The following is a 17,822-nucleotide window of genomic DNA, read 5'->3' as shown; positions in this document are numbered from 1 at the left end:
ACCTGCTTTAACTACAACCCGTCATTTTATTTTACTTTCTGTTCTGCTCTGTGCTGCAAGATAGTGAATAAAATAATGAATCCAGAGCACATAGGCCTTTTTTCTTATGTTTACTAAGTATTGTTGTTTCCTGTGTTTAGGGATAGTTGAACAGTAGGACATCATTATATTGTGAAGGAATGGCCCATCAGAGAAGAATACGTTCCCAGGAAACTGAACATTAAATGCACACTTTTAGTGAAACCTGAAATGGTGCTTCTGCCACCTTTGCACATTGAGTCTCACGAAAAATTTTGTAAAAGCTCTGGACAAAAATAGTGAAGGTTTCAAGTATTAAAAAAGACAGTTTCCAAAAATTAGTAATGCAAAGTTGAAGTAGGGATATTCGTAGGCCCACAAATTAGATAGCTTTTAAAGGATGACATCTCTGAAACTAAATGTTTACTGAATTAGCTGCGTGGAAATCCTTCAGAGCTGTTGTTAGGGGGTTTTTAGGAAATAAAAAAGTAAAGAACTATTGAGTTGATAGAAGGATTGTTACATAACTATCAAAAGTTAGGATGTCAAATGTCACTGAAGATACACTTCCTACATTCGCACCTGAGCTTCTTTCCAGACGACTTGGGATCTGTCAGCGATGAGCAGGGGGAACAATTCCACCAAGATATCCACACTATGGAGCAGAGGTATCAAGGATGATGGCATCCAGCATTGATGGGTGACTATTGCTGGTTTCTGATAAGGAAGGGCCATTCTGCTCATAAGAGGAAAAAATAATTGTAAGTAGTATGATTTCCTATTTTCACCTCCATATTTGCGGATTAATTGCTCACTTAAACCCAAATAGGTGTTTATAAAGTTTAAATGTTATTTTTTATCCATTTGGAATGTTTACTGGCCATCATTTTTATTTCAAGCAATTAATTTACAAGAAAAGTAGTGGTGCATTTAGATAAGTAAAAATTTGGAAAAAAGGAGCACGAAGCCATAACATGAAAACGTGATGTGCTACAAACTTTCTACTGTCATTTTCATTTTCAGCACATGTGATTTAGTCAAAATCAGTTGATTTTGTTAATGTTATTGAAAAAAAGTTTAAAATTGTTGGCTAGTGTAATTAATGATTTTAGTGCCTATGAATGTCCTGAAAAATTATATAATATTATAAAGATTCCAATTAGTTCCAGTTAATTTTATCACTTACCAAGGTGTCCATCTGGAAGCTTTTTTACAAAACATGGCTCCTCAAGACCAGAAGGTGCAACAATGCTAGCATTGAGGTTTCTAGTGTCCTTTTCTACTGTATTGAGTGAGACTTCACTGGAATGGCCAATGGAAATGTGATTACGTTTTCTTCCTTCACCTATAACATTAGAAAAAAATAACAATATAAAAATCACATATTTTTAGAGCAAAGCCAGAAAACATTATAATACAATAATTATAAATGAAAATTATATCAAATACCAAAAAAATTATACCTTAGAAATAAAATAATACGTTTTTAATATTAGATATTAGTGCTTATTTTTATTGTTTATAAGTCCCCTAATTCTGCTGTTTTCCAAAATTTGTGCTTTCATCTGCCTTCAATTTTTTTTATAACTTTCACCAATGTCTTATATTTTTTACCACCAGCATGATTCCTTATTTCGTCTGCTTCTTTAACAATCTTCAGTTTTTCACTCACTGTAAAACATTCAATCACTTCATCTGATTCAGTTAGGCTTGCTGTCTCGTGGATAGATAATTTAACAAAATTTTTAAAAAAGAAAAATAAAACATGCCGAAAAATAAACATATGTGATATCTGCCTATTGGCCACGCTGACACATTGACTTGCCTGTCAATCAACCTGATGTGTGACTTTATTATAAATTCTCATTGTTAATTTATAATTTCAGTGAGTTGTCTCTCCCCGTGAATACCTAAATTTGTGCCACAATACTTGTGGCACAAATATAATTTGCAGTTATAAATATAAATACAGTACAAATATAAATTGCAGCATAAGCAATGGAAGGTTTTATATATTGCAGTGTGATCTCCGTGTCTTCACCTATAAATTGCAGCAAGAACAGAAATGTCAAAAAAATATTAAATAAAATAATAATAATAACCAAGTATCTAAAGGGAAAGGAATTCTTAGGAAATATTCATAATTTCAGTTACACAAAAAAAAAAAAAAAAAAAGTTAATGTATGCAGTACTGGCATTACATTTCAGGTGTTTGATTTTTTTCTTAAATTAACTGAATTATTTTTTTCTTTTTCTGTGATTAATAGAAGTGAAAAGTAAATATAGTTATCTTGTCAATTAATTACTAAGATTATAACTTCATAGAGCACTTAAAATAAATCTCTATGGTTTACATCCTCTTACTAAACACTTAATAAAACTCTATAGTTTACATCCTCTTTTATTTAAGTCTCTTTTCTGTTCGGCTTAATTACAAATATAATATTTATTTCTCTTCACTATATAACTCTTTTATTTAAATCTCTTTTCTCTATATATTTTTTAGTATAGCCACTCCTTGACTTATGTAAGGGTTGTATTCCACGGAATTCTACGTAAATCGGAATTTCCCTAAAGGCTAAGGCAGCACTTGCAACTATGTGCACTGCATTTGATTGAAGCAAAAAAGAAATATTCAACGAACATGTAAACAGAATTATTTACTGAATTTTTTTTATCTCATGCACAGGAAAAATTTCAGAAGTGTACAAAATTACAAAAAGTTTCCTTTAATGTTGTATTTAAAGAAAAAATGCACAAAGCATAATTCCATATGGGTTTAAATTAACTATATAATATCGGTGTAGATACACCATAATTAACCCATAAAATTAAACTATGTATGTAATGTAAAGGCATCGTTATAATAACGGTTCTGCACCAATATTATATACAGCAGAACCTCAATTATCTGTCAGGGTACAGGACCAAGACCATGACGGATAATTGAATAGATGGATAATAGAATATGTACATTAAAACCATTATACATACAATAGACTGGGTCATCTAACTTGTTGATTTTATTACATAATACATAACCTAATGAAATTTAATTAAACTTTAATTATTATTTTTTTTACCGGATCATCAAACAATCATAGTACAGATATCTACATACATACCTATTTTTAATATTTTGACTTACACTGGTCTAGTAACGTCATAAAAAAATTTAAAAGAAAACAATATTACATACGTACAACTTTGTTCTAATATCATTAAAGAAATTTAAAGGAAAACAATATTACATAATTAAATTTCTTTTCTAAAAAAGTCAGTCATTCTTTTCTTTCATTACCCCTTGAGCCTTTTGGGAGGCAATGTTACGAATTTTATACAAAAGTAACACTTGGGTAGCATCTGCTTCTTCTTGTACCTCGAACCACTCAATGCACTTTGACAACAGTTTCAGCTTCACAGTGGCTAATTATGTTTGTTGTTCCATCAACAGTAGCTTTTTCTTCTTCTTCAGTTTCAGAATCATCCAAAATTGTCATCACTTTTTGCACAATTTCATCAGACAAAATGTTTTCATCTTTAAAAAAGGAAATGAGCTTATAAGAAGCAACATGTACTCTAACGTCCAACTTGAAGATGCTTTTGGATGCACTCTTAACAACTCGAACAATGTCAATGCAAAATGAAAGAAATTTTTCTGTCTGGAATATTCATCAAGAAACAAAGATCAAGACTATCGGATAGGGCTTTGTGTGTTTTAAAGTTTTATTTTAAGAATTTTTTTTTTTGGCCTCACTTTTTCCCATTATATATGGGGTCAGCATTTTTATTGTTTTGGCATGCAATTTTTACAGCTGGATGCCCTTCCTGACGCCAACCCTCACCCTTTATCTGGGCTAGGGATATGCGGTGGTCATTCCCTGACCTTCCGCATGCTCCGTATTTGGTGGTCACAGGCTCGAACCCCAATCTAATCAAGAATTGTGTGCTACACACTACTGCTCCTGCCCACCTGGCTACGGAGGCGCCCTTTAAATATTAAGAATGATAACGTTTATTAAATATTTGTGGTATTATCTTTCAATTTTTTAAATGATTTTCATTTGGCATTTATTTTGTGTTAATGTTCCCTTCTTTTAATGTTTTCTATTGTCAAATTTCTATATCAGGTAGAGATCATTTTTACATTTTATTAAAATATGACAACATATATTAAACTATATCTTGTCATACTGTGACAAGATATATTTTAATATATCTTGTCACATTAAAATATATCTTGTCACATTAAAATATATACCTTGTCACAATATATTGGTTCATAATAATAATAAAAAACCATGCATTTATTATTATATGATTTTTTTTACAGAAAACCTCTGAAATTGTTAGTATAACCCTATCACAGAAAAATGATTCATTGTTTATGAATAAAATGTTACGAAAAATACAGAATAACTTATGATTTCAGGAATTCCGATTTCTCGTTCCCAAATCCCAATTAACATGTTCATGTTTATACTCTGGCACGACCTGGTCTGTAGAGTTTACAATAAATCAATCAATACAAATGTTAATCATATTTAACAGTCATGGACTTGAACCTCCGGTCCACTCAAGGGACCTACTCCACTCATGCTCCTGACCACTTGGCTACGTCAGGCCTCTGTCGGGAATTTGGAAACACTAGTTATATCTTTTAGTAAATCCCACATCAGTACACTATGATCACTGCCACCTAGTGGTTGCTTTATCTGCAAACTCTTATCTGCATGAATAATCACTGCTGATAACAAGATCAAGAGAATTGCTCTCTCTCTCTGGTTACCTCTTGAACATACTGCTGTAGAAAACAATCATCCAGTAAATCCACAAAAGTCTTGCTAGTGTGTGAGTGACCAATCCACAAGTTCCAATCAATATCTGGGAAGTTAAAATCCCCCAATATAAGACATTCTGATTTACTGACCCACTCTATTTCTCTGTACAACTGTTCATTATACTCATTAGAGTCATTAGGCCTATAACACACTCCTACTCTCATTTTTGCTTTCCCAGCACTTATGTCACACCAAACTGACTCAATGTTGCACTGTCCATCTATGTCAACTGGATGCACTTCATTAGATTTCATGTGTTTCTTAACTAACAGCAAAACCCCTCCTCCCTTTCTATGCACATTGTACTCACCAAATTCCAAATCTGCACTGCTTATATCTGTGTGACACCATATCTCTGATATCCCAACAATATCTGCCTTTGATGTCTTGACCAGCACTTCAAATTCATCAAATTTATTTACCATACTCCTAGCATTGGTGTATATACATTTATTATAGATACCTATTCTTACTCTTAGTTACCCTAACACAGCTCATATATTTATTTGTTCCATGATGACTCCCACCAGACCCTAAAACTCCTGGCACCCAACCCTACAGGCCGCTGCTCATTCTAATAGAAGCAGTGCAATAATCACTTTCATATCTAAAAGTAATTTTCATAACTTTCATATCTTGGGAAGATTCACAGACTAAAAGATTAACAGTATCCTATGGTTACCATTAATCTTTTAGTCTGTGAATCCCGCCCTAAGCTAGCAGTTTTATGACTGCCTAACATTGCCTCGATAGCATCAGCAAACACTCTTACACCCAGGTGCCTCCGTAACCAGGTGGGCAGGAGCAGCAGTGTATAGCACACGCGTCTTGATTAGACCAGGGTTTGAGCCCGTGACCACCAAATACGGAGGATGCGGAAAGGTCAGGGAACAACCACCGCATATCCCCGGAGTAATTATGGCCTTAATTGCTAATGCTCCTAAAAATCAAAATAACAACAACTCTTATACCCCCTTCTATTTAAGTGTATCCCATCCCTGTAGAAACAGTCTCTTCTGTTAACAAACACATACACAGACAGACAGACCACACTGAAAAAAATTCTGCCCAATGAGCCTTGCACAATCTCTCCAGGGCCAAATTGATTGACAAGGCTCTCATCATATACTCTCTCTTATTGTGTCTGGGCAGAATTGCACACACTTTCAAATTTAACCCTAACTCACGACTTTTTTTATTTCTCTCAGGAAGTAATAAATCCTATTCCTCTCTGAAAGCATCTTTCAGCTCATGTACAGTTTTTTTGGGGGCACAACTTTCAATTCATCCCCCCCACCACAAAGCATCCCAGATATGTTCTATAGGAGTCAGGTAAGCCACTTAGTTCTCATTAGTGTTCAAAATTATTGGTAGCACAGGTCACACAATTTACAGACAAAAGTCGCTTGGATATGAGCTGGTATATAACCTCATACATCTATACATATATATGTACAAGGTCTTATACCAGCTTTTCAAAAATGCATTAACCAACTGAAACCTAAGGGAAATGTAAAATGTATTTTGGTTTTCATGTTCCTAATAGTTGATGTTTAGTCATAAGAAACATTTGTACATGGATCAGGATTTGTGTTCCTACAGTTAACTGGTTGATAATTTTCTTATCACAGAACTTTCTGTACACTGTTATATGAAATAAAAATAGTGTTGATAATATTAGGGCACCTGTTCCGATTTTCTTCTTTAGAGTGCATTTGTCCCAATTTTTTTCATGTTCAGAATTCGTTTTGTTCCAGCTTTCATTCCTGAAAATCTGCTAAACCTATGAATGAGAGGCACTATAGTCACATCTCAAGTTAGTTGATAAAATGTTGAAGCTACGATCAAAGAATTACAATTATTTAACAAATTAAGAGCAAAGTTGCCTGTTTGAAAACTTTGCACTGGGAGATTAGCAAGAAGTTGTGGCTGAGTGGTCAAGTGCTAGGGCACATGTAAATACATGTGCTTGAATGACTACAAAATACAGTGCTGTTCTTGTATTTTCTATATCATGTGAATTCCTCTGACCTTGTGTGGTCATTCTGAAGTATAAAAGGAAAATTTTATTTATTATTTACAATCTGTAGGTTTACCTATGCCAAAAACATTAACAAAAACAAAAATATCTTTTGCAGTAAAGCTTAAATCAGGTTGGCAATATGTGGGCAGGAATCATCATGAAGCATGGCAATTCCTTCTGTCAGATGTCCTGGTTGCTTGCATCTGATGTTGAGACTCAGATAGTTCAAGTTTTTAGCATCCATTTCCAAGCAATGCTTGCATCAGTCTAACAAAAGACTGTGATAGTCAAAGGAAATGATTACCATAATTTTCCCTACAGAAGTTTGGAATTGAAATTTTTTCTATCTCGGAGAGTGAGCCTGTCCACCTCCACAAAATATGCACTCCCCACTGCGAATGGTTTGATTTTGCCACCAAAAACCCGGCTAGCCAGAATAATTAATTCAAAATATTTGCAGTCACAATGAAGATGCAAACTCTTCTTGCTTAAGCCGTACAAAGAATAAATAGAAATTTATATTTTATTTATTTAAACAGCAACCTTCACCATATACGCAGCCAATATTATTAATTTCAAATGGTTCTTGCCCTTCAGCAGTTAAATATTGAATCACTGCTGACCAATCTGTTTTGAACATACTCTCTATTTTTGATACCATACAAAAAATGCACACATACGCTCTCACACACAAACACACACACACAATTTTAACAAGAGCAAACAAAACAATAGTTTCGTTGACTCTTGTTAATGTGTTGATTTATGTCTACGTGCATCCTTTTCTCATATACTGCTGAGAACTGTTACGTGTTGAACATGTTTTAATTGAGCAACCCTCGTGATGTTCTCTAAATGAAAACTGAAAAAGAAAAAGAATATAATAAATTATATTTTTTGCAGCACCTGTTATTTTGGCTGTGAATGGGCTTCCTACGATGCTCTTCCCAGAAGCGGTCACAGCGATTTTAAATTCTCCTGGAGATGGGGGAACGTAAGACACTCCAACACTTCCATCCTTGTTGTCATGGCACGTTATGTCGCATTTAGATGGACCGTCAACCTTTACGGAAATGGACCCTGAAAAGAGAAAGAAAAAACATGCCTATTAAACAGAGAAAATGTAACATTTAGTATTTACCTGAACAATACTTTTCTGCTTCTACGTGTGCATGTGAGGAGAGAAACCAACAAAAATCTTGGTAACAGTTATGAACAGAATAAAAACCTAGGAAAGTATTTTGAAACAACTTATCATAATTTGCATCATTTTTGTGTAGAACAATAAAAATTAAGAAGCACAGAGTCAGAGTATATTTACGTTATCCTACCAAAAGTCAAAGATAACTGAAGGAAATTGCCTTTAACTATGAAATTAAATATGCAAAACTTTTGGCTTAAGAAGAATGTTGTCAATTAGCCTAAAATTAACTTCAAATGTCAATTTGGACAGCACATGGAAAGAACTAACAGAGCTTTAGACGGAAATGATAGTTGATTGTCATGTGGGAAAATATATGCATGTGCTATTAGCATTAGTTGAGGCATATGATGCAAGAAAGCAAGCTTATACAGCATCAGCAAAAAAAAAAAAAAACTTTCCCATTTCATCCTTCCGGCAGTCATTCCAAATGTTTGTCTAGTTCAGCCTTCAATTGTTTTAAGTTATTATCTTCCACAACAACAGATGGAAGTCTGTTCCAGCAATCAACTACCTGTTGGCTAAAGGCAGACTTCCGCACATCTATTCTACAACTGTCTTTCCTCCAGTTGAATCTATGCTGCCTCAGGTTCTTAATCTGAGCAAGCGGAAGTATCCCGTCAGCAATGAGCCTGCTCAAACCATTCAAGGCCTTATACACCTCGATCAGATCACCTCGCAGGTGCCTAGTCTCCAGCCACCGCAACTTTATTATTATTATTATTATTAGCCCTATGGTGCAAGGAAGCCTGAGGCTTATGCTGCACCAGCAAAAAAAAATTCCCAAGTTACCCTGAGAGAGAGAGAGAGAGAGAGAGAGAGAGAGAGAGAGAGGTAGAAAGTAATCACCAAGAAAGAGAGAAGAATGATGATATCCAGCTCGGGAACCCCTGGATGTGCCAAGCCCATACTCACCAGATATGAGCTCCTGAGTCGAACTTTAGCCTTTCTTCGTAAGTGCACCCCTTTGTTCTTCTCACCAATCTTGTTCTCTTCTGTGTTGCAGTAATACCCCGACTTACGCTACCCCGACTTACGCTACCCCGACTTACGCGAACTCGGAGTTACGCGGTTCCTGATTTTTTCGTTTGGCAACGCTGCCGCCCACTATCTTCAAGGTCGTTTTTCATATGTTATCGATATACGGTGCAACGGCGGAGAATGAGAGCGAAAGATGAACAAAATTCAACTTTGCTGCTTTTATGTTTTTTATATCAGTGAAGGGGAAACACACTTTCACCATAATAACATAAACACCAACACAATTCCAGCTATCGGTATAATCGCAAATGCAATTAGATCGAGTTTACTACCAGTTTATAACAGATTCCACTAGCAGAAACGCAACTGGATTTTTATTGTTTTATGGTAGTAACCCCTAGAAATGTGAGGTGTTAATAGTGTATCTCTGCCTTTATGGTGTTGTTTATTCAGTTGCTACATGCGCGCAGCTTTGTTTATGCGTATCAAGCGTGCCTCCTCGTTTTGTAATTGTGCTTTATTCCCTAAAAATGAAAAGGAAGCGTCCTGGTGAAGACACTGCAGATTCAGAGAGAAAAAGAAAAGCAATTATCGATAAACAGAGGCGGACTGGGTCAAAAATTCTTACCCGGGAAAATTTATAGTGGCCTCATACTATGGTTTATGGCCAAAATCACACTGGCCCACCGGGGTTTCCCCGGTAAGGCTTATTGCCAGTCCGCCTCTGTCGATAGAGAAAAAAATATGAAATTGTGAAACGCTTTGAGCGAAATGAAAGACCATGTGATATTGCACGTGCTACAGGCCTAAATGAAGCAACGGCGAAAAGCACATGACAATTGCAAACTTGACAGGTTGAAAATTGAAAAGGGCTCAATTGTAAAGGGCTTAAAAATTTTAGAAAACATAGACTCCAACAAAGAACGCGTTATAGCTACAAAGCAAGGAATAACAAAATTATTAGCTTGCTACGAAGAAATTCTGCGTGAAAAAAAGAACGCGCTGTGTCGTCAGACGAATTTGTTAGATTTTATGAAGCCATCGACATCGAAATAACTTTTTAACGTAAGTCATTTGTTTTTTAATACATATTTTGTATTAATATGTATAAAGAACTGCAATTTTATTAATATTTTTCTTCTAAACTAGTGTTTTTGTTAGTCCTTGGTCCCAATTAAGCAAAATTTATATGTATTTATATGCAAAGTTGTACCCCGACTTACGCGAATTCGACTTACGCGATTTTCGTCGGACCCACCTATCGCGTAACTTCGGGGTATTACTGTACTTGTTCTAGAAACTCTACATCCTTCCTAAAATAAAGCCTACAGACCTGTATTGATCAAGGTGTGGCCTGACTATTGCCTTATACAGAAGAATAATCACCTCCTTGTCTCTGCTAGCAAAATTCCTATATATCATTGACAAAACTCCATGACCTGCTCTGGCAGCCGGTCTGCACTGCTCAGAGAACTTCATCTGATTCCACAGTTACCCCCAGGTCTTTTTAATTCTCCACCTCCCTGAGTGTAGTACCACACAGTTGGTACATTTCTCTTGATTTACTGCTACCCATATGGAGTACTTTGCATTTGTCAAATGTTCAATAAAGAAAATGTCAATATTTTCTTTAGTGCTCTTATATTATTTCTCCCCAATTGGGGGCTCCACCTCATGACGGGTATTGCTACCAAGTAGAGGGTGGTTGTTATGTCTGGTGTTACTGTTGGTCAAGGATTATTATTATTATTATTAGTTTATTTACCCAAGGTCCACCCCTCTACAGCTAGTGGGCTAGGAGGGTGTACAGATATTTTGAAATATACATCATACAATTTTATACAAATTTCCAAGATATTTGCAATAATGATTAAATAGATAATCACATTTACTTAATTGTAAGTTACAATCAACTTTAAAATAAAATTGATCTTAATAATTACAGAGATAAATATACAGGTCAACTTATATATATTTTCTTCAGCAACTGACATAACAAATTTACTTATTTTTCATTATATTATTGCATTTAATTGCTTACATCATATAAATTTCTGATAAAACAATTTTCACAGCAGTCCTGGTGATTTAGTCCAGATTTGGTCTATAATTTGTATTCTGTATGTTTTATTAACTTCAAACTTTACTGGATCAATGAAGAAGGTGTTGAAGTGTTCAACGGTTTTACATGGGAACATTCCTTTTAAGGAGTCCAGGTTAGATGACTTCATCCTAAGTGAGGGATGGTTTCTATTTCTTGCTCTTCTGAGTGCGATAATATCGCCTATCGACTGGGCATCAACTGGAGAGTTAGCAGCTTGGTGAGAGTTGACAGATTCTTTTTGAGGATAGTGAGCTTCTAGGAGGTCATGCCTGTTTTGACTAGGAGAATGGATTTCAAGATGGTGAACGGGTTTTCTCTCAGATGGTTCAGTCACTGCAGAATCCAATATTCCATTGTCAGAAATTTGTTACATTGAGAGGTAGATGCAGAGGATCAGATTTCAGAAGCATATAGTGGTATTGCTGTGAGACATCTATTAATGTATTGTCTGACCAGTTTGATACTGTGACAACTTGCGAGCTCCTGGCGGATAGCCTAGAAAGCAACATTAGGTCTTCTTCTTTGACTTTAGGAAGTGTTCCTTGAAATTTAAGTCTTCATCCCACATAGCCAAAAGTCAGTATGAGATTAAATTTTGAGGATTGTCTCACCATTAACTGTAACTCAGATATCATTCTTGACCTTCTTCTTTGTGATTGTTAAGTGGGCTGACTTGGCATTGTTTAGTTGGAGTCCAGCTCGCTGTTGGAAGTCAATTAACTGTTCAATTTGCTTGGAGGTTTCATTATTAAATTCTTGTATCTGTTTGGGGTCTTTTGAAATGATAAAGAATTTAAGATCGTAGTAGTAGTAGTGCCATGTGATGCAAGAAAGCAAATGTATGAGCTTATGCAGCATCAGCCAAAAAAAAAAAAAAAAAAAAATCACACCATTCCCTCCAAATGTCTGTCTAGTTCCTCCTTAAATTTATTCAACCTATCAACTTCCACAACAACAGATGGAAGTTTGTTCCAGCAATTAACCACCCGCTGGCTAAAGGCAAATTTCCGCACATCCAATCTACATCTGTCTTTTCTTAATTTGAATTTATGCCCCCTTAGATTCGTAATCTGAACAAGTGGAAGGATCCCATCAGAATTCAGCGTGCTGAACCCATTCAAGGCCTTATACACCTCAATCAGATCACCACGCAGGTGCCTAGTCTCCAGCCACTGCAATTTGCAGAACTTAAGCCTCTCTTGATAAGAGGATCCCTTCATTCCCCTCACTAGTCTTGTTGCCCTTCTCTGTACACGCTCAAATAAATCTACATCCTTCCTAAAATGAGGCCTCCAGACCTGTACGCAGTACTCAAGGCGTGGCCTGACCATTGCCTTATACAGAGGGATAATCACCTCCTTTTCCCTGCTAGCAAAATTCCTATATATCATTGACAAAACCCCATGACCTGCCCTGGCAGCCTGTCTGCATTGCTCAGAAAACTTCATATCTGCCTACACAATTACTCCCAGGTCTTTTTCATTTTCTACCACCTTAAGTGTAGTACCACACAGTTGGTACGTTTCTCTGGGGTTACTTCTACCCATATGCAGTACTTTGCATTTGTCAAGGTTAAACTTCAGTTGCCACTTCTTAGCCCATCTGCCCAAATTATCTAGATCCTGTTGCAGTAGCACACTGCCATTACTGTCATTAACAACCCTGCCAACCTTTGTATCATCTGCAAACTTCGACATTAAGCCTGATATACCTTCATCAATATCATTGATAAATATATACAAAACAACAGTGGACCTAACACCGAACCCTGTGGGACTCCACTAATAACATTAGTCCACGAAGGGCAGCACCCATTGATTACCACCCTCTGGCTTCTCCCACTTAACCATCCTTTTATCCATTGCAGCAACTTACCCTTAATACCATTCTGCTCCAATTTGTACAATAGTCTTCCATGCACAACAGTGTCAAAAGCTTTCCTGAAATCCAAATATATGATATCAAAATTATTTTTTGCATCCAGTTCCTTTGTAACCAAATCATAATATCCTATCAAATTTGTCAGACAAGACTTTCCCTTAACAAACCCATGCTGTGTCTGAATTATTGCTGCAGTCTTGTCTAGATGATCCTGCAATGCATCTTTAAACAGCGACTCCATTATTTTACCCAGAACAGAAGTTAAACTAACTGGTCTGTAATTACCCGTGTCACCCTTCGATCCCCCTTTGTGAATTGGGGATACATTTGCACATCTCCAGTCCGTGGGAACCTCCCCTGAGTCCAAGGATGCTCTCATAATTATGGCTAACGGTTTGCTTAGTTGCTTTGCCGCCTCCTTTAATATAACTGGATAGATCCCATCCACCCAGGTGCTTTTCTTACGTATAACTTCAACAATTTCTCTTCCACTATTGCTCTCAGTTATTACAAAATCATTAAGTATCCTGCTACAATTTGATAACCTTCTGCCATTTTCAAACCTTAATAATCCCTCATGTGTGAATGTAGATGCAAAATACTCATTCAGTTTGTTTGCTATCTGAGCAGGATCATCAACAGTCGAACCATCTATGTCAAGTGGACCAATAAGATTCATCCCCTTCCTTTTAGAGTTTATATAAGTAAAGAAATCCTTGCTGTTTTTCTTAGCATCTTTTGCCAAGGATTTCTCGTAATCTGCCTTCGCCTGCCTAACCTCCTTTGTAACTTGGTTACAGATCAACTTGTAGCTATCATAGGCTTCTGTGTCACGTGTTAATTTGTATGCATCCCATGCATTTTTCTTCTCTGTTACGAGTCTCATTAGTTAATTTGACAACCATTTAGGCCTAAACCTTGAACAATATTTCTTAATAGGTATGAAACTTTTAGTAGCATCCACGATTAATTCCTTGAATGCTTCCCACTTAGAATTTACTGTTGGTAACATCGTCAGTTGATCCCACTGTACAGAATTTAAAAACTGTCGGAGACCACTGTACTCGCCTTTACGGAAACAAAAACCCTTTCCTTTACCTCTGATGGTAATTAAATCTTTAAGTAAATCCCACGTCAGTACACTGTGATCACTGCCACCTAGTGGTTCTTTTATCTGCAAATTCCTAATACATGAATGATCACTGCTGATAACCAGATCAAGAGTATTACTTTCTCTGGTTGCCTCTCGAACATGCTGCTGCAGAAAACAATCATCCAATAAATCCACAAAAGTCTGACGAGTGTGTGTGAGTGACCAACCCACAAGTTCCAGTCAATATCTGGGAAGTTGAAATCCCCCATTATAAGACATTCCGATTTACTAGCCCACTCTATTTCTCTGTACAATTGTTCCTTGTACTCATTCAAGTCATTAGGCCTATAACACACTCCTACTCTTATTTTTGCTTTCGCAGTGCTTATGTCACACCAAACTGACTCAACAGTGCACTGTTCATCTATATCAACTGGATGCCACTTCTTTTGATTTTATGTTTTTCTTAATTAACAGCATAATACCACCTCCCTTTCTATCCTTTCTATCCTTTCTGTACGCATTGTACTCCCCAAATTCCAGTTCGGTATTCCTTATATCAGTGTGACACCATGTCTCTGATATTCCAACAATATCCGCCTTGGATGTCTTGACCAACACTTCAAATTCATCAAATTTATTTACTATACTTCTAGCATTTGTATACATGCAAGCATACATGCTCCTACTCCTATTCTTTGTTACCCTAACACATCCCATATACCCACCCGTTCCACGATGACCACCACCCGTCCCTGAAACCCCCAACACCGCACGCTCCAGGTCGCTACTTATTCTAATAGAAGTTGTGCAAGAATCACCTTCACCTCTGCCTACAGCTAATGTTAAACTATTAGTCCTTGTATCCCCCCAAGCTATCAGTTTTCCGAACCACCTAACACTGCCTCAATAGCATCAGCAAATATTCTTGCACCCTTTCTATTTAAGTGTATCCCATCCCTGTAGAAGCAGTCTCTCCTGTTAACAAGTACAGTCCAGGCTGAAAAAAATTCTATCCCTTGAGCTTTGCACAATCTTTCCAGGGCCGAATTGATCGACAAGGGCAGAATTGCAGACACTTTCAAATTCAACCCTATTTCACGGCTTTTTTTCAACAGTGACCTGTACTTGTTAAGCAATTCTGCCGGTCTCCTACTCTTGATATCATTAGTGCCAACGTGTACAACTATATCACCTTTTGTGCCCTTAAAAGATGATATCTGCTCTACAACGTCATCAACCTTTGCCCCTGGCAGACATACCCTGGTCCTGTTCCACCTATCCTTTTTACAAAGCATGTTCCCCGTTTCCCTGACAATAGAGTCACCAACAACTACTTCATCGTCAGTGAAGGAGCTAAAATTTTGATTTTTTTTGCAAAGAATGGTTCAAGTTGGATTGCAAAAAGGGTTGTCGTCAACTCACCTTGAGGTACGCCCCTCGTGTACATTGATAGTTTGAAATATTCTTTTAAGATGGCTATAAGAGTAGGAATGGAGACAGTATCAAAAGCAGATTTGATATCAAAAAAGATTATGTCCAGTTGAGCTCTGTCATTCAGGGCTTTTTGTGATCTGAAGGGAATATAAAGATTAGAGGTCGTGGACCTATGGTGTAGGACTGTGTGGAGGTAGGGTAGTCGATGAGCAAAACAGTGTTGAATAATCACTGGGTGTATAAGTTTTTCAAATATCTTTAACAATGTGCATCTTATGGAGCTTGGACGGAAGTCCTTAGGAGTCTTGGGCTTTCCAATTTTAGGGACTGGCTTGACGTAATAAGATTTTCAAAGTTTGGGTATGGTGCCTGTCTTTAGAATCTTCTGGAAGATGTTTAGGAGGAGATCCACAATGTACACAGAGCACAGAGCACACCTTTACTATAAGCAGTGGGATGCCGTCAGGGCCCTTATCAGCTTTTTTGGGCAGGCCATTTATCACATCATTAAGTTGCTGCTTAGAGATAACTACATCATCCATGGCAGAAAAGGTTTTCTGTTTTACACTAGGTAGGGTTGAAATTTCAGGGTTGCATTGAAAGATGATGATCGAAAGATATGCAAGTCCACTCCTCATATAGCTTTCTATTCGTGTTAAAATAGTCGTTGCAATTCGAGAAAATTCTCTGGTACTTGGTAACTTGGGATAATATATACTGTTGATGTGCTCCTTTCTTGAAGTGAAAGAAATGAGCTCTCTCTCTTTTTTAAAGGTTTTGTGGTCTGTACTGCTTCTTGGTATTGCCCATTTTCTATATGCCCTTTGCTTATGTCTAAAGCAATTTTCATATCCAGATGAAACCACTGCTGGGTTTTCTCAGTAATTTGGAACGGACTAAAGCAAATGAACGTCTTAAAAAAACCCAGCAGGGTTTTTTTAAATTTGAATCCATTCCAAATTAGTGGTGCAACTACCCTAACCTTTTTTCACTAAACAAAAATGAAATTTAATTAAAAACATGGCCCTCCCTGTAAGTGTTTTTTTGCTTCTAATTGAAACTATTTTTCTCAGTTCACCTCCTTCACATGAACTTCTGTTCATCACATAGCTTTTCCCTGTAACACATCATGTGACATGGGGAGGGGAGGAACAATCATGTCCTTCACTTCAACTGTTCGTAGGCCACACAAAATGACTATCAATCATGTCCTTCATTTTGACAGAACCAATCGCATTCTTCACTTTGACTGTTCATCCACCACACCAAGGGCACACTATACTAAAGTTTAGCCATCCCGTGCAACCCATGCATATCATTTAAAAAATAAAATATAAGGTGACTTTTCAAAAGAAACTCCGATCATTAATTTTTGTGTTCCCGTAATATTTAGGATTTAATCACTGCTTGCAGCAGTGGCAAGCAACCCAGTTTCTCTCGTGATGGTTTTTTTTTTTTTTTTTTGGCATTGTGGCAGCGGCAACCAGTTGGTCCAGAAAGTTACCTGTAGTTCATAGGCACAATTTGATGAGAATGGTAAGCGGCACCATTTGCTGTACTCTGCAAAGCTGCGTGCCACGTGATTTGTCACATGACATGACTCCAACTCTCTGATGACACCCACAGAGAACTGAGGTTCTTCCCCCAGTTAGTAGGCAGAGTCTTCACCCGTCAACCACTGACTTCTTGGCGACAGTCTGGAAGGGGGGATCCTGTTCTAAAGATCGGCTCACTGGACAAACTGGGTTGCTTGCCGCTGCAACGATTAAATCCTAAATAATATTACTGGAGATAGTGTAACCCAAACATTACTGATCGAAGTTAAAAAAAAAAAAAAACATCTCTAGACAAATTGGGTTTCTTGCCACTGCAAAGATATAATAAATATTACGGGCAATAGTGGAACAAAAAAATCAGTGTTTTCTTTAATTGTCCTCTCTGATGAATTTTTGTAGCTTCCCTTTGTTTGTTTGGAAGGGCACATGGCGGTCAGTGCTACTCTCCTCCTCTCCTGAGTTTTCTGATTGGCTAATTAGGAATGCAAAAAAAAATAATAATAATTTTTTTTTCCTTGTTTGGGTTAGATTATTATTTGGGGTGTGGGTGCTGAAGTTTGCACAAAAGCGGGGGTCTGGGGGGGGGGGCCCCAGAAAAAGAAAAAGGCTGTACTCTCCCCCTGTCCTGAGTAGCTGATTGGCTGATTAGGAATGCATAATTTCCTTCATTTCTGGTTTTGAACTTGC

The 17,822-nt window shown here is 36.9% G+C and overlaps 1 protein-coding gene across 1 annotated transcript in view; it reads right to left on the bottom strand.

Moving 5' to 3' along the window:
- The window catches only part of LOC150081939 (filamin-A-like), a 385,277-nt gene that overhangs the window by 221,112 nt on the left and 146,343 nt on the right, over window positions 1-17,822 (bottom strand). The window contains exons 4-5 of the mRNA XM_090378994.1: window positions 7,789-7,962; window positions 1,205-1,363 (exon numbers count right to left, since the gene is read on the bottom strand). Of these exons, the coding sequence (XP_090235120.1) occupies window positions 1,205-1,363; window positions 7,789-7,962 (333 nt within the window). The remainder of the gene's footprint in view (window positions 1-1,204; window positions 1,364-7,788; window positions 7,963-17,822) is intronic.

The sequence above is a fragment of the Mastigoproctus giganteus genome, chromosome 8, assembly GCF_048544385.1.
Source record: "Mastigoproctus giganteus isolate SK-2022 chromosome 8, ASM4854438v1, whole genome shotgun sequence".
In the NCBI taxonomy this organism is placed as follows: Eukaryota; Metazoa; Arthropoda; class Arachnida; order Uropygi; family Thelyphonidae; genus Mastigoproctus; species Mastigoproctus giganteus.
This window is presented reverse-complemented; position numbering and strand designations above follow the sequence as displayed.